General features: G+C 33.9%; 1 protein-coding gene across 1 annotated transcript in view; it reads left to right on the plus strand.

Annotated features, from left to right (window-relative positions):
- Positions 1 to 352: 352 nt before the first annotated feature.
- LOC106051752 (nose resistant to fluoxetine protein 6-like) overlaps positions 353 to 18,619 on the plus strand; it is a 32,756-nt gene continuing 14,489 nt past the window's right edge. Inside the window, exons 1-11 of the mRNA XM_056005037.1 lie at positions 353 to 927; positions 1,270 to 1,430; positions 2,581 to 2,689; positions 3,426 to 3,522; positions 8,582 to 8,775; positions 9,796 to 9,963; positions 13,930 to 14,020; positions 14,261 to 14,353; positions 15,621 to 15,789; positions 15,976 to 16,055; positions 17,501 to 17,614. Of these exons, the coding sequence (XP_055861012.1) occupies positions 492 to 927; positions 1,270 to 1,430; positions 2,581 to 2,689; positions 3,426 to 3,522; positions 8,582 to 8,775; positions 9,796 to 9,963; positions 13,930 to 14,020; positions 14,261 to 14,353; positions 15,621 to 15,789; positions 15,976 to 16,055; positions 17,501 to 17,614 (1,712 nt within the window). The 5' untranslated portion in view covers positions 353 to 491. The remainder of the gene's footprint in view (positions 928 to 1,269; positions 1,431 to 2,580; positions 2,690 to 3,425; positions 3,523 to 8,581; positions 8,776 to 9,795; positions 9,964 to 13,929; positions 14,021 to 14,260; positions 14,354 to 15,620; positions 15,790 to 15,975; positions 16,056 to 17,500; positions 17,615 to 18,619) is intronic.

Below are 18,619 nucleotides of genomic sequence, written 5' to 3' on the forward strand. Positions count from 1 at the left end.
ACAAGGTAATCTGTCGTCATAATTGTCTAATTCGTGAATTTTTCATTTTATATTTTGACGCATTCACTTAGATATATTTATTTATGGAATTAACGTAGTCTAATGTACGTCTTATGTACATTTAAAACACAGTAATGTATATTTCTAAAATGAGTTCTATTTGATCAATACCATGTGTTAATTTGGCTATATCGATTGTCATTAACCTTAGACAGGTGTCGTATCAGTTTAAACAAGTACATAAGTTTTAAACATTGGACGCTTAAATGCTACATTTGCCTTGAGCATGAATGTATTTCCATAATGTTTATTATGTTTTGAACTTTTTATTCTTGCATCTTGAATATAGCAACTTGTTAAGCTAGCCTATAAGTTAAAGTGGGTCTTTCACATTTCTAGTTTTCTGCTTCATTCAATATTAATGAAATATCTAGTGTTTAAACTTTGCATATAATGATTACATTAGTGGACAGTAGTACAAGATAAGCAAAATGAAACAAGCAAAAGTCGTGTACATATTTCTTACTCTATTAGTCTTCTCTGAAGCTAGATATACTTATAATCAAGTGTTCAAACAATCAAACGTAAGTATCATTAAATCCACTCTACGCAAAGGTTGGTATAATATCAGAGACACTCTTCATCATTACAAGTCGCAGTTGTCTGAGCTTGAACTAGCTGTTTTAGCCATGCTGTTAGGGAACTCTTATTTGTTGACTTCTTCAAATGTACAAGACGATGTGGATACAAAACAAAATGTCACAACTAACGATGTGAGAAATGGGCAGAATTTAGAGTGCAGTCTTAAAGAAGTCGATAAACTGTCACAATTAAACTGTACTCCAAGAGAAGAGAATCAATCAAATTGTGCTCGAGATATTCAACGTTTGTTTTCGAACATTTCAGATAACATTTGGACCTTACAGTGTGAGTATGTTTTGTGTGTTTGTCTATATTACTAAGCGTCTAACTTTCTATTAGTTTAATGCTAAACATGTCTATACTAATGACTCGCTTCCATTCGTAATATTTATATGATAATCTACATCACACAATCAATGTCTCTTTCTTTCTCTCTTTGTATATATTACTAAAATATTTATTCATTCTAAATTTTTTGCCAATAATTAATAAGTTCAATATCTTTACAAGTCATATTTTATTTTGCAATTTATATTTTAATTTTACTTAAAGCTCTATAATTTGAATCAGTTTTATTAAAACTCTCCTTAATTAAACTACTTTGTATTTCTCTTCCCTTTTCTTTAGTCTTGGACTCATGGGGTAAACCTAGCCCATCTATTTTGCAAGAGAGTTTGCATTTCGTAGGCAACTACAAGCAGTGCAGGAAGGCCAAGGCTCCGTCAGGGAATGACAAACGTGACAGTATTTTCAATGGAAAGTACTGTTTATTAACTATTTCCTCAAAGGTATGCCTCTTTTAAATTAACATAATTTAAAAAAAAAAGATATACATTGCGTGTCATTCAAAACAATGTAAAGAGATTTACTAACTTCGGTAAGTTATAATAAGAAAGTTATATTTTTACTATTGAAGATTAGAACTAGTTAAATATTGAAATAATCACTAAATATTAGTTTTCAGTAATACCCTTCTTTTTTTTTGTAACTTGCAGCATACTTATTACACATATTTTTTTATTAATTTTAAGACTTCTGCAAAAAGCATAACTCATTTAGTAAATTAAAATCTGAAAAGTCTATTTATATAAATAAACCACTAGGCTCAAAATGTGTTTACAAATGTAAACCAAATCAAATTCGACCTATTTTATAGACAAATGCAACTTGGAAAGGATATTTAAAGGAATACAAAAAAGATGTATGATGATTATTTTAATAATGCTTTGTCTAAAACATGTTAGGTATAAGATGTAGAAATCACTTTAATCAAATTTTAATTATATTAATAAGCTCAAAATCATACAGTATATCATAATAATTCTGATTCTTATATAGATAACACTCAATAGCAAGAATTACCAAATGTTTCATCTATCTTTGAGAATTGTTGACCTCAACTAATTCTTCATTAGTTTGAGGTGCGAGAAGCTTCTTTCACCAGAATACACTATTACGGCTAATGCATAATGCCGTTTTCATTTATCGCTCGTAGAATTGGCGTTTTCAATATTGAATGACACCCCAAAATGACAATTTTTGTCTATATATTCCGTATATTTTAAGGACTTTTTCGTATATTTTGCAATTTTTGGAGATTTCCAGGAGCTCGAGGTAAATCGACAGGAGGGAATCTGTTATAAGTTATAAATGGTTTAATTTAATAATTTATACACCTTGAATTAGTGCGGGTCCTATAAAATGCGGGGCCCACTGCGGCCCTGCAAAATAGCGGCGTATGATTTGCCGGCGGTCGACTAGTATGTTATATTTTCTATTTGAATAGTGTCACTCGAGTATATAATTAGTCTTTCTAGATTTATTAATTTAAAATATTTTTTATTACGTCGTTCTATGTTGGTTGGGATACTAACGCAATTAGGACTATACGGAATGATTGAAATCATAATCTAACCTTTCTTTTCATCTATTTTACAGAACTTAAAGAAAAAAATAAATGCAAACTTAGAGCCAGTTTTACTGCGGATGGGATCTTGTTTACCAGACAGTTGTTCTGAGTATGAGATAACAAAGATGCTCCAGCAGGGTAGGACAATGTTATAGCATTAGAATCGACATCAGAATAGAGCAATGAGACAACATTGGTATCATCTAACTAAACTAAAGTAGAGCAATGAGATAACATTAATATCATCTAGACTCTAGACCATAGTAAGAAAATGACACTATAAAAAAAATAGATGTTACAATAATTGAACAACAAAACAATTACAAAGAAACAGTTCTAACACTTTAAGTTATTCAGCAATGTAACTCATGATTTAATTGTTGGCCCTATATATGTATGCATATCATTTTTTAAAACATTACTCAAATTACTATCATAACACTTAAACGGCATTTACTCATTTGGTGTCCAGCTGATTTTCTTTTGGTCTCAAATGTGTTTCCCACAGCCTTTGTTAGTGATCTCTATCTGTCTCGTTCCGAAACTGCCTGCAGCCAGGTGCTCTCTTTTATGTCAGTTAAAGCGAAGTTGATACCTGAGCTGATCTTTAAAGCGTTTCCGTAAAGTACCGTTTCTCTCACCAAACAGATCTACTTTTGGCATACGTTCGTCCCCCATACGTAACTGTTTCACCATCACCTTTGTAATATTATCTAATTAAATTTAATAAGCTATGTAAACATTGTATTTCTGCCTATTGAGTACGGTTTTATTTAAAATGATAACAAAAGAATAAACTAAAGAATAACAAAAATCTATCACAATTCGCTGAAATCAAACTTATTTATTTATTTATTTTTGCTTTATTTCCTAGTGCTGATTGAGCTCGAAATTTCGTCCAATTTAACAGTGGAGCCTACTGAATGTAGAACAGAAACAAGGGAGACAACCAAAGCAACAATAGCAGCAATGTAAGTAACATTGTAGCCACACGTTTAAACAACCTTAAAAGCAAGATACTTCATGAAATAGTGTTTTGTTTGGGATTAAAAGTCCAGATGATTAAGTGACGGAGATTTACGAATGAAATGACTATGGGAATTACAGACAGGGAATAGAAGCTAATGGTTTCGTGAGACATGAAGATCTATTATATTTTTCAAAAGTTTATAATCCAAGGGTGTATCCAGGGGGGATGGATCTTGGAGCCTAAACCCATCCCGGAAATAAAATCCTCCCCTCTGCGAGGGGATTTACGATAAAACCCCCCTCTTCAGTATAAAAAAAGCAAATTACACACTTAAAATGCTATGAACGTAGCCAAGAGGTTTTGAGTTTAAACACACCTTCAGCAGGGTTTGATTCTAAAAGATACCTCTTCAATATAAAGAAATCAAATTACAGACTAAAATTCTTTGAGCGTAGCCAAGCCAAAGGGAGGGGTTAGTTTAAATACCCTCCTCCAAATGGCTTATTTTTTAGCTTTAAAACCCCTCCAGATGGTTTTGAGTTTAAAATCACCATATAGAGAGATTTGAGTTTGAAAAGCTCTCTATTCAATATTATTCTAAATTAAACCAAAGTCACCAAATTCCAAGAATGTAGCCAAGAGAGGTTACACATTTCTACCAGTGGCTGCAGGGCCGGTCTTAAGCCACTGCAACCTATGCGGCCCAGTGGGCCCTTGCGCTTTCATAGGCCCCGCGCTAAGTATATCTGTAATTGCATAATTATGCAAAATATACGAAAAAGTTGGGGAAATTATTTTTAAAATCTCCTGAAAATTAGACAAAATTGTTATATGGAAATCACAAATCTTACGCGAATAAAAAAAGCATTGTCAGCTTTCATATTTAAATAAATACAATAACAGTTCGAATTTTAAACGAAACGAAAGTTCCAATAGAACTAGAATACGTTTTTAAAACGATCAAAACCCAAAAATGAGAACATAATCACTTCTAGTGAGACAGCTAAATAATGCTAAAACTGCAGTGGTGAATATCGTAAGAGAAGGAAATAATGTAACACTAACAACTGATCAACATGTCGTAAGAAATGAAGGCAATTATGTAATAACTGATCAACATGTAGTTATAGATAATGAGCTAAATGTGGTCGATTCATTGAGAAATCTGGATTATCCTTCCATGTGTCTAGAAAAAATGGAAAAATCTTGTATTGACTATTTATTACAAAAAGGTCCACCTGAGATTACTTTGGAGAATGTTCCGAAAAATAAGAATGGTAGACATTTCACTTAAATGCATTGCAAACAAAACCTGAGTAATGTTGAAAGTGTTTTGCGTCCTTGGCTGATATATTCTGTGTCAGCAGACAAGATCTACTGTCGTCTACTGGAAAAACAAAAAAGTTCCTTTTTAAATGAAGGATTTGACCAGTGGCAAAGCTGTACCACAAGGCTAGCAGAGCATGAAAATCGCAAAGGCATTTAGACGCCATGACCAGTTGCGTGAATCTGAAGCAAGACTTAGTAAAAAAAAACCAACCATTGACAAAGTTCACCAGGAGATACTTTATTCTGAAACTAAACGTTGGACTAGTTGCAATTGTACGATTTCTAGCGAAGCGCAATTTAGCTTTCGGTCGGAGGGACCATTGAAAGACTTAAAGAGCCAAGTAATGGGAATTTCCTGGTCTAGTAGAATTACTCGCAAAGTTTGATCCAATAATGGGGGAACATCTTCGACGTGTTACCAATGCAGAAATTCATGCTCGTTACCTGAGAAAGAAGATTCAAATAGAGCTAATGCTGTGGTGAATCCTATCCTTCAAGACATCAAGAATACAGTGATATTGGATTGTACTCCAGACATAAGTTACAACGAGCAGATGTTATCGGTATCTCTCAGATAAGGGTTAATATGAAAGAGCTTGTGGTAGTGTATGTACGTTTTAAGTTTCTTCCTGTTGTTTCTTCTTGTGACAGCGAAATGAAGTTGGCTGGAAATATGGATGTTGTTGCATTCTCTCCAGCCAAATCTCAAAGGAAAAGGCAGTATGATAAATCTGTGGAAAACTTCATACATCAAAAAGCTGAAGATGGCTACAGGATAAAATGCTTCAACAGAATTGTGAACACTGCAATTTACTCCTTGCAGCTGAGATTTGAACTGTTACTGTGACATCTTGTGAAATAAGTTTCTCGCGTCTTAAAGTAATCAAGAATTAATTAAGGTCAACAATTCACGAAGAAAGATTGAACAATGTGGCAATTCTTGCTATTGAGCGTGATCTATGTAGGAAACAGAATTTTGTTAATCTACGGTATGACTTTGCTACACACTAGGCTCGTAAAGTTAATTTGATCGTGATTTTGTACTTAGTTAAGAATGTATAAAATGCAAAGAGGAATTTTCACTTATTATCCTTATCCCTACCCAGAATAGGCCCCGCGCAATCCGTTTCGCATAGGGCCCCGCAATGGCTAGGACCGGCCCTGAGTGGCTGGGATCCATAAATAAAGTGCAGTGAATAGTCATCCGTCGAGATTGAACAACACTAAATGTCGCTCAACAAAGATGATTAAGACGGATTTTAGAAGTCAGTTATAGAGATCAAGTCTCAATCAAGGAAATTCCATGCCGAACTGGGAGTCGACCCAATAGTAAAGCTGTGACAGATCGTCGCATAAGGTTTGCAAGGAATATTCTCCGACAAAATGAATTACATATAATAAGAGTTGCGATGACAACCTAGTAAAACTTTGAGCCACATCTTCACGTATGTCCTTTGATCAAGTGGGAACAGGCTTCAGACATTAACAGTGACAGATTTGTGTAAAAACAGCAATGCTCTGAACGACTAAGAGGATCTAAGTCAGTAAGAATAACACATTAGGTTTTCAAAAAAAAACAACGTTTTAATAGCATGATAATGCACTGTAGATACCTCAGAGTATAAATTTTGATAGCTTTCAACACCGAAAATAGTGCTTGATTAATTATGTACACACACGTGGGAGACATAGGCACATGACAGAACAACATGGCGTCGCTCTGTGAAAACTGGCGCACAGGTACTTGATGATAAGAGAACAACGCTGGCAGAAGAAAAATGTCAGAGAAGAAATCTCACGTCACACGAGGAAGCACAAAACTCCAGTGCTAAACCCTCAGACCTCTGGATGAAATAAAATTCCCATGGAAGGGGTATCGGAACTTAGTGAATAATTTTTCGCTTCGCTTCGTTTTTATTTTTGATAAGATAAAATATTTTAATACTAAACCCTGACTTGCACCCAGCTCAGACAAGGGGTTTATCAGTCAAATCCCCTCTCTTCTAAAAAACAAAACCAAAAAAAAAATGCAAACGACGCTTCCCAATTTCCAAGAACATAGCTAAGGAAGATTTTCATTTAAAACCCCCATCCGAAATGTACGATAAAACTTGCTGCCTAATGCGCCGAACAAAGGGGGAGTGTCTAAGTCAGTAGGAATAGCACACAAGGTTTTTGAAATAAAACTTAATAGCAGGATAATGCACTATAGAGACCTCAGAATATGTATTTTGTTGGCTTTCAATACCGGAAATAGTGCTTGGCGGAGGAGCTCGCCATAGACTAGGGAAGTGTTTTTTTTTCCACTAATTCAAGAAGAACCTATTCTTGGGTAAAAGAAACGTCTTCCTAAAAAATTAATGGTAGGAATGTAATTAATATTAATTATGTACACACATAGACGCACACTCACGCGCACACATACACATATATATATATATAAGCATATATATATATATATATATATATATATTGCAGGGGGGGGAGAAAAAGTCCCTCCCATACCTCCCCACCCAAAAAAATTCTGGCTACGGTCATGATATATGTATATGTTGTTTTATGTACTTGTGATTTCCTGTGAATAAACATCGTTGACTAGTTGAGTTGCCTCCCTGAAGTTTTTAAATTGGTGTCAGAAGTGGTATTTGGCAACTCAACACAGGCCTTTGGTAGAATCTTATTCTATGAAACGGCTAGACGATCTGGAATTGATGGAACTGAAAGTAGAGCTCGTATGGCGGCTTCTGAAACGCTCTGAAAAGAATAAAGACATTCTTAGAACACGTCTTTGGCAGGCTCTGGATGATCAATGGGAGGATCTGGAAACATGTTTGTTTGAGGTGGATCCAGATATCGTCGAGCTTATGAAATTTATGAAAGACTCACTAAAAATATGTTTGACTCAATGCGATGAGAAATGAAAATGATTTTTAACATTATGTTGAAAAAAGTGGATGAAGTTGTATTGAAAAAGAAAGACCAAGACAGAAACAACGAATTTAAATTTGCGGCGTTGTAAGAGAACTCGAAGTCTGGCAGATGCATCTAGGTGATTGACAAGAACTGTATATGTGGCACCCTGTGGGACAGTACCCATGACTTAATAGACTTCTGGCTGCGTCAGTGAGAGTGGCTTGAACGATGGTGAATTAATTTCATCGCAACCTGATGCAGTGGTGAAAGAACATTTGCTTATGGAACGTTACAAGGGTGTTTCATGGACATACCTTACAGGTGAAGCTGAGAAAGTCTATATGTTTGAATACATGGTTATTTGTGGGTCAAGAGACGTCCATGGAAAATGTTCGCTGACTTGGAGTCTTAAAACAACGGCCCTGGAAACTACAGTGATCGCCTCAACCTCCATTTGTGTTAAAAGTGGCTGGCAATCCTGACCTTCATTAACTCCCCCTGTGTCAGCTGGCTGGCATCAGCGACTATCGTCATGAGGTCGAAGCATTGACTAGCCAACTGGAAGAAGAGGAAGGGCTAAGCTAGTGCAGAAGGTGCGCACTGTTATAGAATACACTGAAAAGGATGTCAACATTAGGAAGAGGAGAACAAGTTCCGAACAAGTCTAGAGCTAGTATGAAAAGACTGTGCTAAAGATAGATGCTATTCTATGTACTTGTGATGTCCTGTAAATAAACATCATTTGCCTAGTTGAGTCCCTTCCCCCCTACAAAATTCCTGGCTACACCCATGTAATAACTAGTATTCTTTTATTTCAGAATGATATTTTCACTCATTTTAGCAATGATCTTTTGTGGAACTTGTCTGGATATTTTAATCAACTTGTGTCCACAATTAATATGCAAGAGTTATCCAAACCACGATGAAGAGTTAAAAATGAAGAACAATTTCAAGAATAGAGATATACATAAGACGAAGAATTCTTTAACCAAATCTAAGACATATGAACAAGGTACGCTTGAACGACTTAGAAACTATCTGATCAGTTAGTTAAAGACTAAGACTGCTTTATTGATCCTTACGAAAATTTGTTGTGATTACAATGACTCTTTTCTCACATATAGACAACACAAAAGAAAAATACACATAAATACAACAGACACAACATAAAGAGTTCATTCAGCGACTACACACAGGTGCTTTTCATGTTCCCGATCAATGAGTGGCGGTGATAGAGTCTGACCAAGTGAGGTACGAACGAGTTTGTGTACCACTCCGTTCTTGTTTTGATTGTCTGCAGTCTCCCTGACGTAGTTCTGATGGAGCGGGTGGCCGTTGTCTTCCATATTTATTTCGATTTTTCTTTTGCACTTTTGTTCAAAAAGTTCCTTTAAATTTGGTCATGTTGTTAGTGTAATTTTTGATGCTTTTTTATGATGTTTTCTTGATGTCGCAACATTTTAGATGAGGCGTTGCCTTGCCTACAAGTTATTCCGTATGTTAGCAGATTTTGTATAAACGATCACTATGAGATATAGTTTTTCACTTAAAATGGAGTTCACAACAAACACACGATTTAAATGTATTTTATGGGGTAGTCCAGAAAATATATTTGAATTCATCATTTATACCCGACATATTTGAAGTTATATTATGCCAGTTTTATATATATAGCTATAGGTTTCCCCTGTAATATCTCTGTATATTTTTTTTAAAATAATAATAATAAAATAATGGTAACATAAATAATAATTAAATACTAATAATAGGTATAATAATCTTTGAGACCTTCGGCTTTCCTCAAAGACACTTGCGACCTGTCAGCGGGCGATATTGTTGATTAGTTTTCTACTAGTCGTACTTATCGAATAAAAAAATAGAATAACAAATATTTTACATATGAAATGTATATGGGCTGCCTTAATAAATCTTTTATCTGTGCTTTAGATATAGTACGCTAAGCATTTTGGAAACATTTGGAACAATTCTTTTTTTTTTTTAAACTAATATTATAAAACAATTTGTTTTGCAGGAACAGGTGTTCAGATTTTATTGGCATTTTCTTTGTATACCAACGTTCCAAAGCTTTTAAGAAGCGTGTCCAGCAAGGAATCACTGCCAGCCATTCACGGCATCCGCTGTTTTAGTACAATGCTAATTGTATTGGTTCATGTTGTGATATTAGGGGCACCCTATTTCAGTAAGTATTAATAAAGATAACATTTAGACTATTAATTTTTGTGTTGCTTTTTATATTGTTAACTAAACAATGTAATTACATTTATGTCACATTTATGTAAGTCACATAGGACAGCTTTCCAACATGCACAGTATCAATGCGACAGTAAAAAGGCCCCAACCTAGATGGGAGGGACATGAAGTCCGCATGCCAGACAATCGCTTTCCCAAGCGACTTCTGTACGGGTAGTTGTGTGCAGGAAAGCGCTCCCAAGGAGACCAATTCAAGCGCTATAAAGACACTCTTAAGTGTTCCTTCAAGGAATGCGATATAGACAATTACGTTGGGAAGCACTAGCTCTCGATCGCTCCAGATAGCGTGAAGCTATGAGTCTCGGGGTCTCAAGATTTGAAGCAAGAAGAAAGAGCGCCGAACCAACAAAAAGCTGAGACAAGAAGCAGGCCTATCTGCAATTGACCAAACCCACCCACGCCACATATGCGGCCGGCTATTTAAAGCGAGGATTGGAGTCCATAGGAAACGTGCTCATCTTCGAACACGAAGGAGGAGCTATATTCATGTCACAGCTTCATGGAGTCTTTAACGAATCTACAAAAACAAACGGTTATAACGATTTTCTTAGAAATTTAAAAGTTATTGTTGTTCGCTGAGAAAAGAATGATTAGCTCGTTGGCCACACTAAGAAAAGTTTGACCATTATAATTTTTAAAATATTAAAAAAATGAGATAACTTTAAATTTGTCAAGACAAAGTGACATAAATCTAGATCCACCATCGGTCTTGAAAGGACTATCGTGTTTGGGGATTTCCAAATGTAAGGTATTATTGATTCAAGAGTTTAATAATTGAATGTTCCTGAACATTTCGCGCATAGTCCTCTAAGTCAACATGTAATGATGTAAATGTCTAATATTGTTATCTTTATAGTAGATCTATACTTTCGCTTAACAAAGTTTCTTTCTGATGGGCAGGAGGAAATTGGGTGGGATAATAATATTTCAGATTTTTTTTTGTTTTCTTATTTGTTATTTTTTTTTTAATCTACCATTATTAGCAATTAGGAATATAACAATTTTTTTAATAAGTTGAATAATGGATGTATTGCCTTTTAAAATATATATTTCAATGTTTTTCTTTTTCTTGCTATTATTTTAGCGGCTCCGTATTTGGAAAATTCCGCTATTAGGTTTGTGCATTATTTCCGTCTGTCTGTTTGTTCATCTGTACGTCTGTCGTTCCAACAAATTGATTTTAAAAACTATAAGAAAATGAGAATATTTAACCATGCGTTGTGGCTTACAAAGTTTAGGTTCAACGGCTATTTTTTTTTTCTAAAAACAAACCGATTAAAAAATAAATATTTGCAAGAAATATTTTCATAAGTAATACACCATTTTTTAAAATTAATACATACATTTTAGGGCTTAATTATAAACTTAGTTTTATTTTTATTTAAACGTTATTATTGCTGAAATCAATAAAAATGAATTTAAGCTAATGGGAACATTGTGCCTCCGGCCGTATAACAATATTAGAAATGTCAAGCTCTAAATTAGTCAAAGCCAGTAGATTGTCTCTTATTGTGACTTCATCCAATGCGCCCCTACCGCCCCTTTGACTCCAAGCGTACCCCAATTTCACTAAGTCTCCGTTAAAGACAACTGCTCTAAATACATGTTTTTGCAGGTTTAAAAATATGCAAATAGATATTTGTCTACAATAACTGTAAATAAAACTCAAGAGGCAAAAATTATTAGTATATATGCTATTTTATGTTTTGAAAATATAATTTAAACCAAAATGAGGCTAAAAAATACATTTTTAAGAACTCCTTTATTCTACTGTCAGTCAGGATGTTTCAAGCCCCTTCGTTAAAAAGAAAAATAATACAATCTAATTGATTAAGTGCTAGTTGTGTGTGTGTGTGTGTGTTATTTTTTATACTGACTTTTGTATGTATTTGCTTTTTTAATGTTTATTTTCTGTAGTTCTGCTGATGTGAACTTTGGCATTTAGACTAAATTTTAATTCGTTAATTTTGTTTGAAAATAATATTAAATTAAAGAGAAAGTCTTGGAAAAGACAACCAGTTATTTGGTCTATATTGTTCAAGTCATGAAACTTGAATGAAATTTGTAGTTACCACGCAGTGGCGAAGCATCTTTGGCGCAAAGAGGTTTAATGAACCTAGGCCCACGACCTTTAGGGGCCCACAGCCTGTGGCGTACCAACAATGGCGCAAAAGAGATTCATTGCGCTTGGGCCCATCATTTGTGACAAGTTGGGGCCCACATGAGCTCATGGTAAATATTAATTGCACTTTTGTAAAAGGTGATTTAAACTATAGAATCTAAAAAGCTGCTATAAAATGTTATGCAAAATGTATATTTACTTCAAAACATTGATTAATTATCTGTGTATCAGTACTAGATTTGTGTACAGGTACTAGTGTCTATGTACCAGTACTAGAGTCTGTACCAGCGGCGTGTAGGTAAAGGTATATATCAGGTTAATTGTAATGATGGCTATAACACTAACTAAACATTGTTGGTGACAATTGTCAGGTAGTCCCGTTCTTTCTTTTTTTTCTTTTGTTACTAATAAAACTATGTATTAAAGGAATGTAACAGGGGTGTGGGGGGGATTTAGTTTGGAAAATATTTATGTGCTGCACGCAAAAAGGAGAGGGCGACATTTATAAGTACGTCTGAATAAATAGGCCTAATTGTAAGAAGCAATAATTTGACACAGCTGCTAACTTTTCAACTTTATTAAACATTACCCCGTTTCCTTTTTTCTGCACTAAAACAAAGTGTGATTTATTTTTTTCTTAAAATTCTTTTACCTACTTCAATCTCAATCTAGACCTGACAAATAAATACTATTCAATCAAAAGAAACCTTAAATTTTGTTTCATAAGAAATCATAAAACATTTTTATTTTCTTCTAACGATTGCAATGAATGGTGAAGCTGATTTTTGATGTGGTTTAAAAACAAAAATCTAGAGGACAGATAAATAAATAAATTGATTATGGAATAGTGTCATTCGCTGAGCAATACTTAGTATTCGGTTGAAACTTGGTTCATAGTTTTTAAAGAAAGTTAACATCATTATATTTAAACCAAAACTCAGACCAGGCTTTATTTAAAATTGATACAAACATTAAAATTTTAAAGGCCCCAGATCTTCAATACAAGATGCTAGGATTTTGTGCAATATTAATGCAGTTCTAGCGAAACTACAATTGCTAAAGGAAATCCAATTAGCGTCAGTTTTCATTTATATTGTTCAGCAGAGCGGTCATTGGCCAAGTTGCAAATGATCAAAAATTATTTTAAAAGCTCTATGACAGAGAGGGGTTGAGTTGTTTGAGTGGTTAAGTGCTTGGGAAAGTAAAGGCTGTGGGTCGTTGTGATGGCCACAAGACATCCTGCTCGTTAACCGTTGGCCTAAGAAACAGATGACTTCAACATCATCTGCCCTATAGCCCTATGCCAAAGAGATAGTTGGCTTCACTTGCTGTTATCTCTATTGGACGAAAATCAGACAAGAGTTTTAGAAATAGATGCACTGAATATGCTAAGCGCCAGAGAATGTGATTTCAATAAATACATTTTAACTCTATATACTGTTATTTACTGTTAAAAATAATGGGTATAGAACTAGTTCTATCAATGTTTAATAGTTTTACGTAACGTAAGTATATGTAATGAAACACCTTTAAGTCGTTTAATTCAGTCAAGAAGTACAAACATTGACTTTTAAGACACTATCACGTAGGAGCCCACCAAGACATTCTTGAAACCGGGCCCACGGGTCCCTTGCTACGCCACTGCTACCATGACGTAGCACCCTAAACTTGACTATTTGTTTCTTTGTAAAAACAAGGCAGCTAAAATATTTTAAAGTTTGTTTTCACTAATACAATTTACATTTATAAAATAGTTTATCTATTTTTTCTTAGTTAATGAGCCTGACCCATCACAGCTAACTACTGTAGAAACTGTATTCTATGCTTTATGTATCTTAGCTGTTGATACTTTCTTTATCATAAGGTAAGTGAAATTTAATTTAAAAGAATTTAAATAGTAAAATGACGGTTAATTTTTTTTTACAAGATTACAAAACGAATTTCATAATGAGTTTTATATTTTTTATTTTTTTTTTACAAAAAAATTTAAGGCGGTCGCCTATTTTAAATATATCACATGTACCTTAGACATTTTTTTACAATTTTTATACAATTCATGAGTTTAAAACAAATAATGACCAAAATTGTATTTATTTTTCCTTAGTGGTCTTCTTGTCGCCTACTCGACTCTCAAAAAAATGTCTACAAAAAGTTGGAAGATCTCATGGGGAAGTTTTTATTTCCATAGATTCTGGAGGTTACTGAATCTGTTTGTTTGTTGAATAAAAACATACGTAAAAAAAAACACAAAAAAACCAAACAACAACACATGTTCAATAATCCTTAATAATAGCCGCTAAGTTTGATGGTAATCTTGCTTTAATTTTAGTCAGCGTGAAAAATAATATATCATTCTCGTTTAAATTGTTTTTAGTTCATGACCTTACTTGACAATTCTTCTTTTCATCTTGCAAGCACTTCATGGACACGGATCTCGATAACAGCTCTAATTTTTTTCCTAGAAATTTTACAGTTTATTAATATCTAATTTTCCACACTGTCTTGGCCGTTAAGATTTTTAAAAAAATTATAATTTACTAGTTTATAATTATCTTGACTATATCATTGTAACTATTGAAACGGGTGTAGAACATTGTTAATAAGATAGAAACTACTGTTTTCTATATTCTTTGTTATATTGTATAGCAACATGTGCTGTTCAGAAAAGTTGTCTTAGAATTGCAGAATAATGTTTGTTTGCTACTTGGAGAATAGTTTACATTTTGAATTATTATTACAGCTTTTATATAGCGCTACTTTCATGCTTATAGCATGCTCAGAGCGCTTTTGGTTCAATCTCATTAATGGACCAGTGATGTGGAGGGGGTACCAACTCCTAGTTTGTTTTCCGTGCTGCCTTTAGGCGCTCAGTAAACACAACTCTGCCCGAGTAGGATGTCGAGCCTCGATCCTCCTTCTAGGTAGCCAAGTTCAAGCGCACTTGGCCTCTCGACCACGCTTGCCCTTGAACTCAAGGAAAAGCTTAAACCAAACAGTTGCAGATAGTGAATTAAACAGACCACCAACAGTTAAAGGCTCTGCCCGACTGTTATAAAGAGTTGAGGCAATAATAGTGTTTGTGCAGTCACGTGGAATAATACATTCCTTCAATATAGAAAATTAAATTAATGACCTGATAATAATTGTTATTTTCTATTGAAGAAACTAAACGTTTCTTACGTTGTACTTCATTAGGCTATAAGATGAGAAAGTCATGTCATTTTAATGTTCATTAATTTAAATATATTACCCTCTGGATTTTCAAATGTCTTTCCTAGATATATGTTTAGTTCATTGTGCCCCAAGGACTACCTTAAGTTTTTAGTTGCGTTAATTATTTTGAAAATAATCACACAATTATGTTGAAGTTGATGATTTACACAATTGTATATTGCATGAACCTCTTTTCCAAAGCGTGTTTTTAATGTTTTCTTCACTTAACCTATGATTTGATCTCTCACCAGGTTGACGCCTCCATATATGTTAAGTTTTCTATTCTTTTTGGGACTCCAGAGGTTCATGGGGTTCGGCGCTTTGTGGGCCACAGTCCAACCAGCAGACAAACCACTTTGTGAAGAACGTTGGTGGACCAACTTACTTTACGTTAATAACTTTAAACCTTTTGATCAACAGGTAAACAAAAATCCCAGGCAACTGTCAAGCACTTCACCGTTCATTTTCACATGTATATTTTACTTATATTTTAGTATTTAGTACATTTATTAGTCCCAATATAGTATTATAATTTAAAAGTGTATTATTAGAAATGGTACTAGTTATTGTTTTATTAAAGAAACGCGTTTTCTCCATCACATTTAGTGCATGTCATTCACCTGGTATCTTGCTGCTGACATGCAGTTCCATATAATCTCACCACTGATGATTATTCCCTTCTACTTGTAAGTACACATAAAGTATTAGTTCATGGCACTAGAGGTAGTGGGGCCTAACAGGTTTCTTGATCATGTGAAAACTAGATTTATTTTTTTTTTTTCTCACAGGCCAAAGCCACTAAATGTTGATTATTTTTGAATCTCTATTTTGTGGAAATAATATATTTATAGAAAAAGTTTGTCATATAAAAATATAAAAAAACCTTAAAAACTATATATTCAATGACAAATAAATATGTTACGCGTATAACTTGAAACGTGATTAATTAAAGAAATGAAAAAAAAAATTAAAGTAAATTTTACATTGATCAACCATGTATTGTTTTCGTTGTCAAACCGACTAGATCTATTATGGGACTAATTCGTTAGGAAATGATCCTACGTTTTATTATGCACAAATGTACAATTATTAAAAGAGTTTTATTCTTCTCTGTTCTATGTCTGTTTGTTGAAAAAAAGATAAACATGAGTGTTCACTTTTACAAATTAACACTATTGGTGACCAAAAAGAGTAGCCCATCAATACTGTGAAGTGTTGAAAGTTTAACTGTTTTGAACATATTGTACGCATGACTAACTTTCAAAAGTCATTCTTCTAGGTACAATGGAGTGAAGAGAGATGCTCGAAGAAATGGTCGTCCAAAAGAGATTTGGATGGAAAGGAGTGATATTTAACATCATTCTGTTTACAAACGGCATTGGCGTAATATTTAATTATTTAAAAAAGTGGCATTCTTATCTTCTTATATGATGCAGACGGTACTTCAAAAAAGAAGATGATTATGTCCTACGCGTCATGCATTTAGTCATGCATATTAACTAATGACCTAAACTCCGCCAAGTCACTGGTTGTCCTGGCAAGCTCAAGCAACCCATTCCATGCTCTAATAGCACTAGGGAAGAAGGAGTATTTGTACAAATTTGTCCTAGCATGTGGAACGAGGAATGTGCCTTTATCTTTGAGTCTTTCTGAGTATTTTACACAGTTTTGTTTTTGTATTTGAAGATTATGGTTCAGTGTTTTATGTATGATTGCTACTTTACTTTTAAGTCTTCTATCCTGAAGGCTTTCTAAATTTAGTGATTTTACTAAAGGTGTTATTCTAGTCAAATGTGAATATTTCTTTGTTCAATTGGGGTTCCTTTAATTGGAGGCCAGGGGTAATTTTGAATTGGGACGCCCCCCCCCCCCTTTCCTTTACTCTAGTTACGCCACTGTTTATTCGATAACTTTTTACTGTGCTATCAATATTTTTTTTGTTATTGAGCTTTTTAAATAAAATATTCTTTTAGGTTTATGTTAGACCTCATAAACCTCTATCAATAGTCCCGTCTTTAATCTTCTAAATTTATATTAACTTGAGTACATCCTATTTTAAATATTATAAGTTGTATTGTATAATATTTTACAGTAAATCTTATTGGGTTATAAATATATTTTTTTCCTTAAGCCACGTATATGCTGGAGTCATTACTTGTTGTATCTTTCTGCTGGCTCAGTGGCTCATCACGGCTTATTTATCGATACAAAACGATTGGTATACTACTAGTAAGTTACAAAACATGTAAGTAATTAAATGTTGTTGTTTTTTTATGAGAAACTGATAGAAGCACAATTTTTACATTAACTTTTATTTTAGTATATATTAGGAAAACATAACTTGCGTTATATAATATAAGTCTTATTCTGCGTTCCTTGGAATCAACGCTTATAGTGATGCCACGTTTCTCCCTCAAATTTACGGTTTGTTAACTCTTTCAATACAGAGACTATAGGTTTAGAAGTCACTCTCCATTGTTTTCAGACAATCAACAGGTTTCACTACATCCAAGAAGAGCATTAAGACTTTTTTTTTCTAAACTTAGTTTGTCATTTTAGCTCTCGTGTTTATGTTTGTAATGTTATCAGAGAGTGACCTGAGCTTACGCCATGTTTGTAATGTTATCAGAGCGACCTGAACTTACGCCAAGTTTGTAATGTTATCAGAGTGAACTGAGCTTACGCCATGTTTGTAATGTTATCAGAGAGTGACCTGAGCTTACGCCATGTTTGTAATGTTATCAGAGAGTGACCTGAGCTTACGCCTTGTTAGGTAACGGCACTCTATAAATTATTATTTTTTTCTTTAGAAAATGAACATTTCTGTTTTCAACGTGTTTAAATTAAAAACAGTTTATGTCATAGCCTCCTGTCATGCCAAGTCTCGCTGGTCAAACATGCACATTATAATTTCACGACTTGTCTCAATGTCATATCTACTATTGTGTCTCATAATCAATCTTCAATGTTAATTACTCAATGGCATACCCCCAATAGTGTCTCAGTGTCAAGTTTTAATGTCTCAAAGTTATATCTCCTAATGAATCTCATTTTTAGATTTTGCTATTAATGTTTTCCACCTCTACCTGGTTTCCCTGATATATAGTAGCTTCTTATATAAGGCACAGCTCATCGAAATCTCCTTTAAGAAACACGTCACTTTTTTTTGTTTAGAATTAATTTGTTTTTATGTTTGGAGCTAAAAACGACGTTTCAGGACAGTGCATGTCCAATTTTAGAAAAGTTCCTG

This window comes from Biomphalaria glabrata, chromosome 11 (assembly GCF_947242115.1).
Source record: "Biomphalaria glabrata chromosome 11, xgBioGlab47.1, whole genome shotgun sequence".
In the NCBI taxonomy this organism is placed as follows: domain Eukaryota; kingdom Metazoa; phylum Mollusca; class Gastropoda; family Planorbidae; genus Biomphalaria; species Biomphalaria glabrata.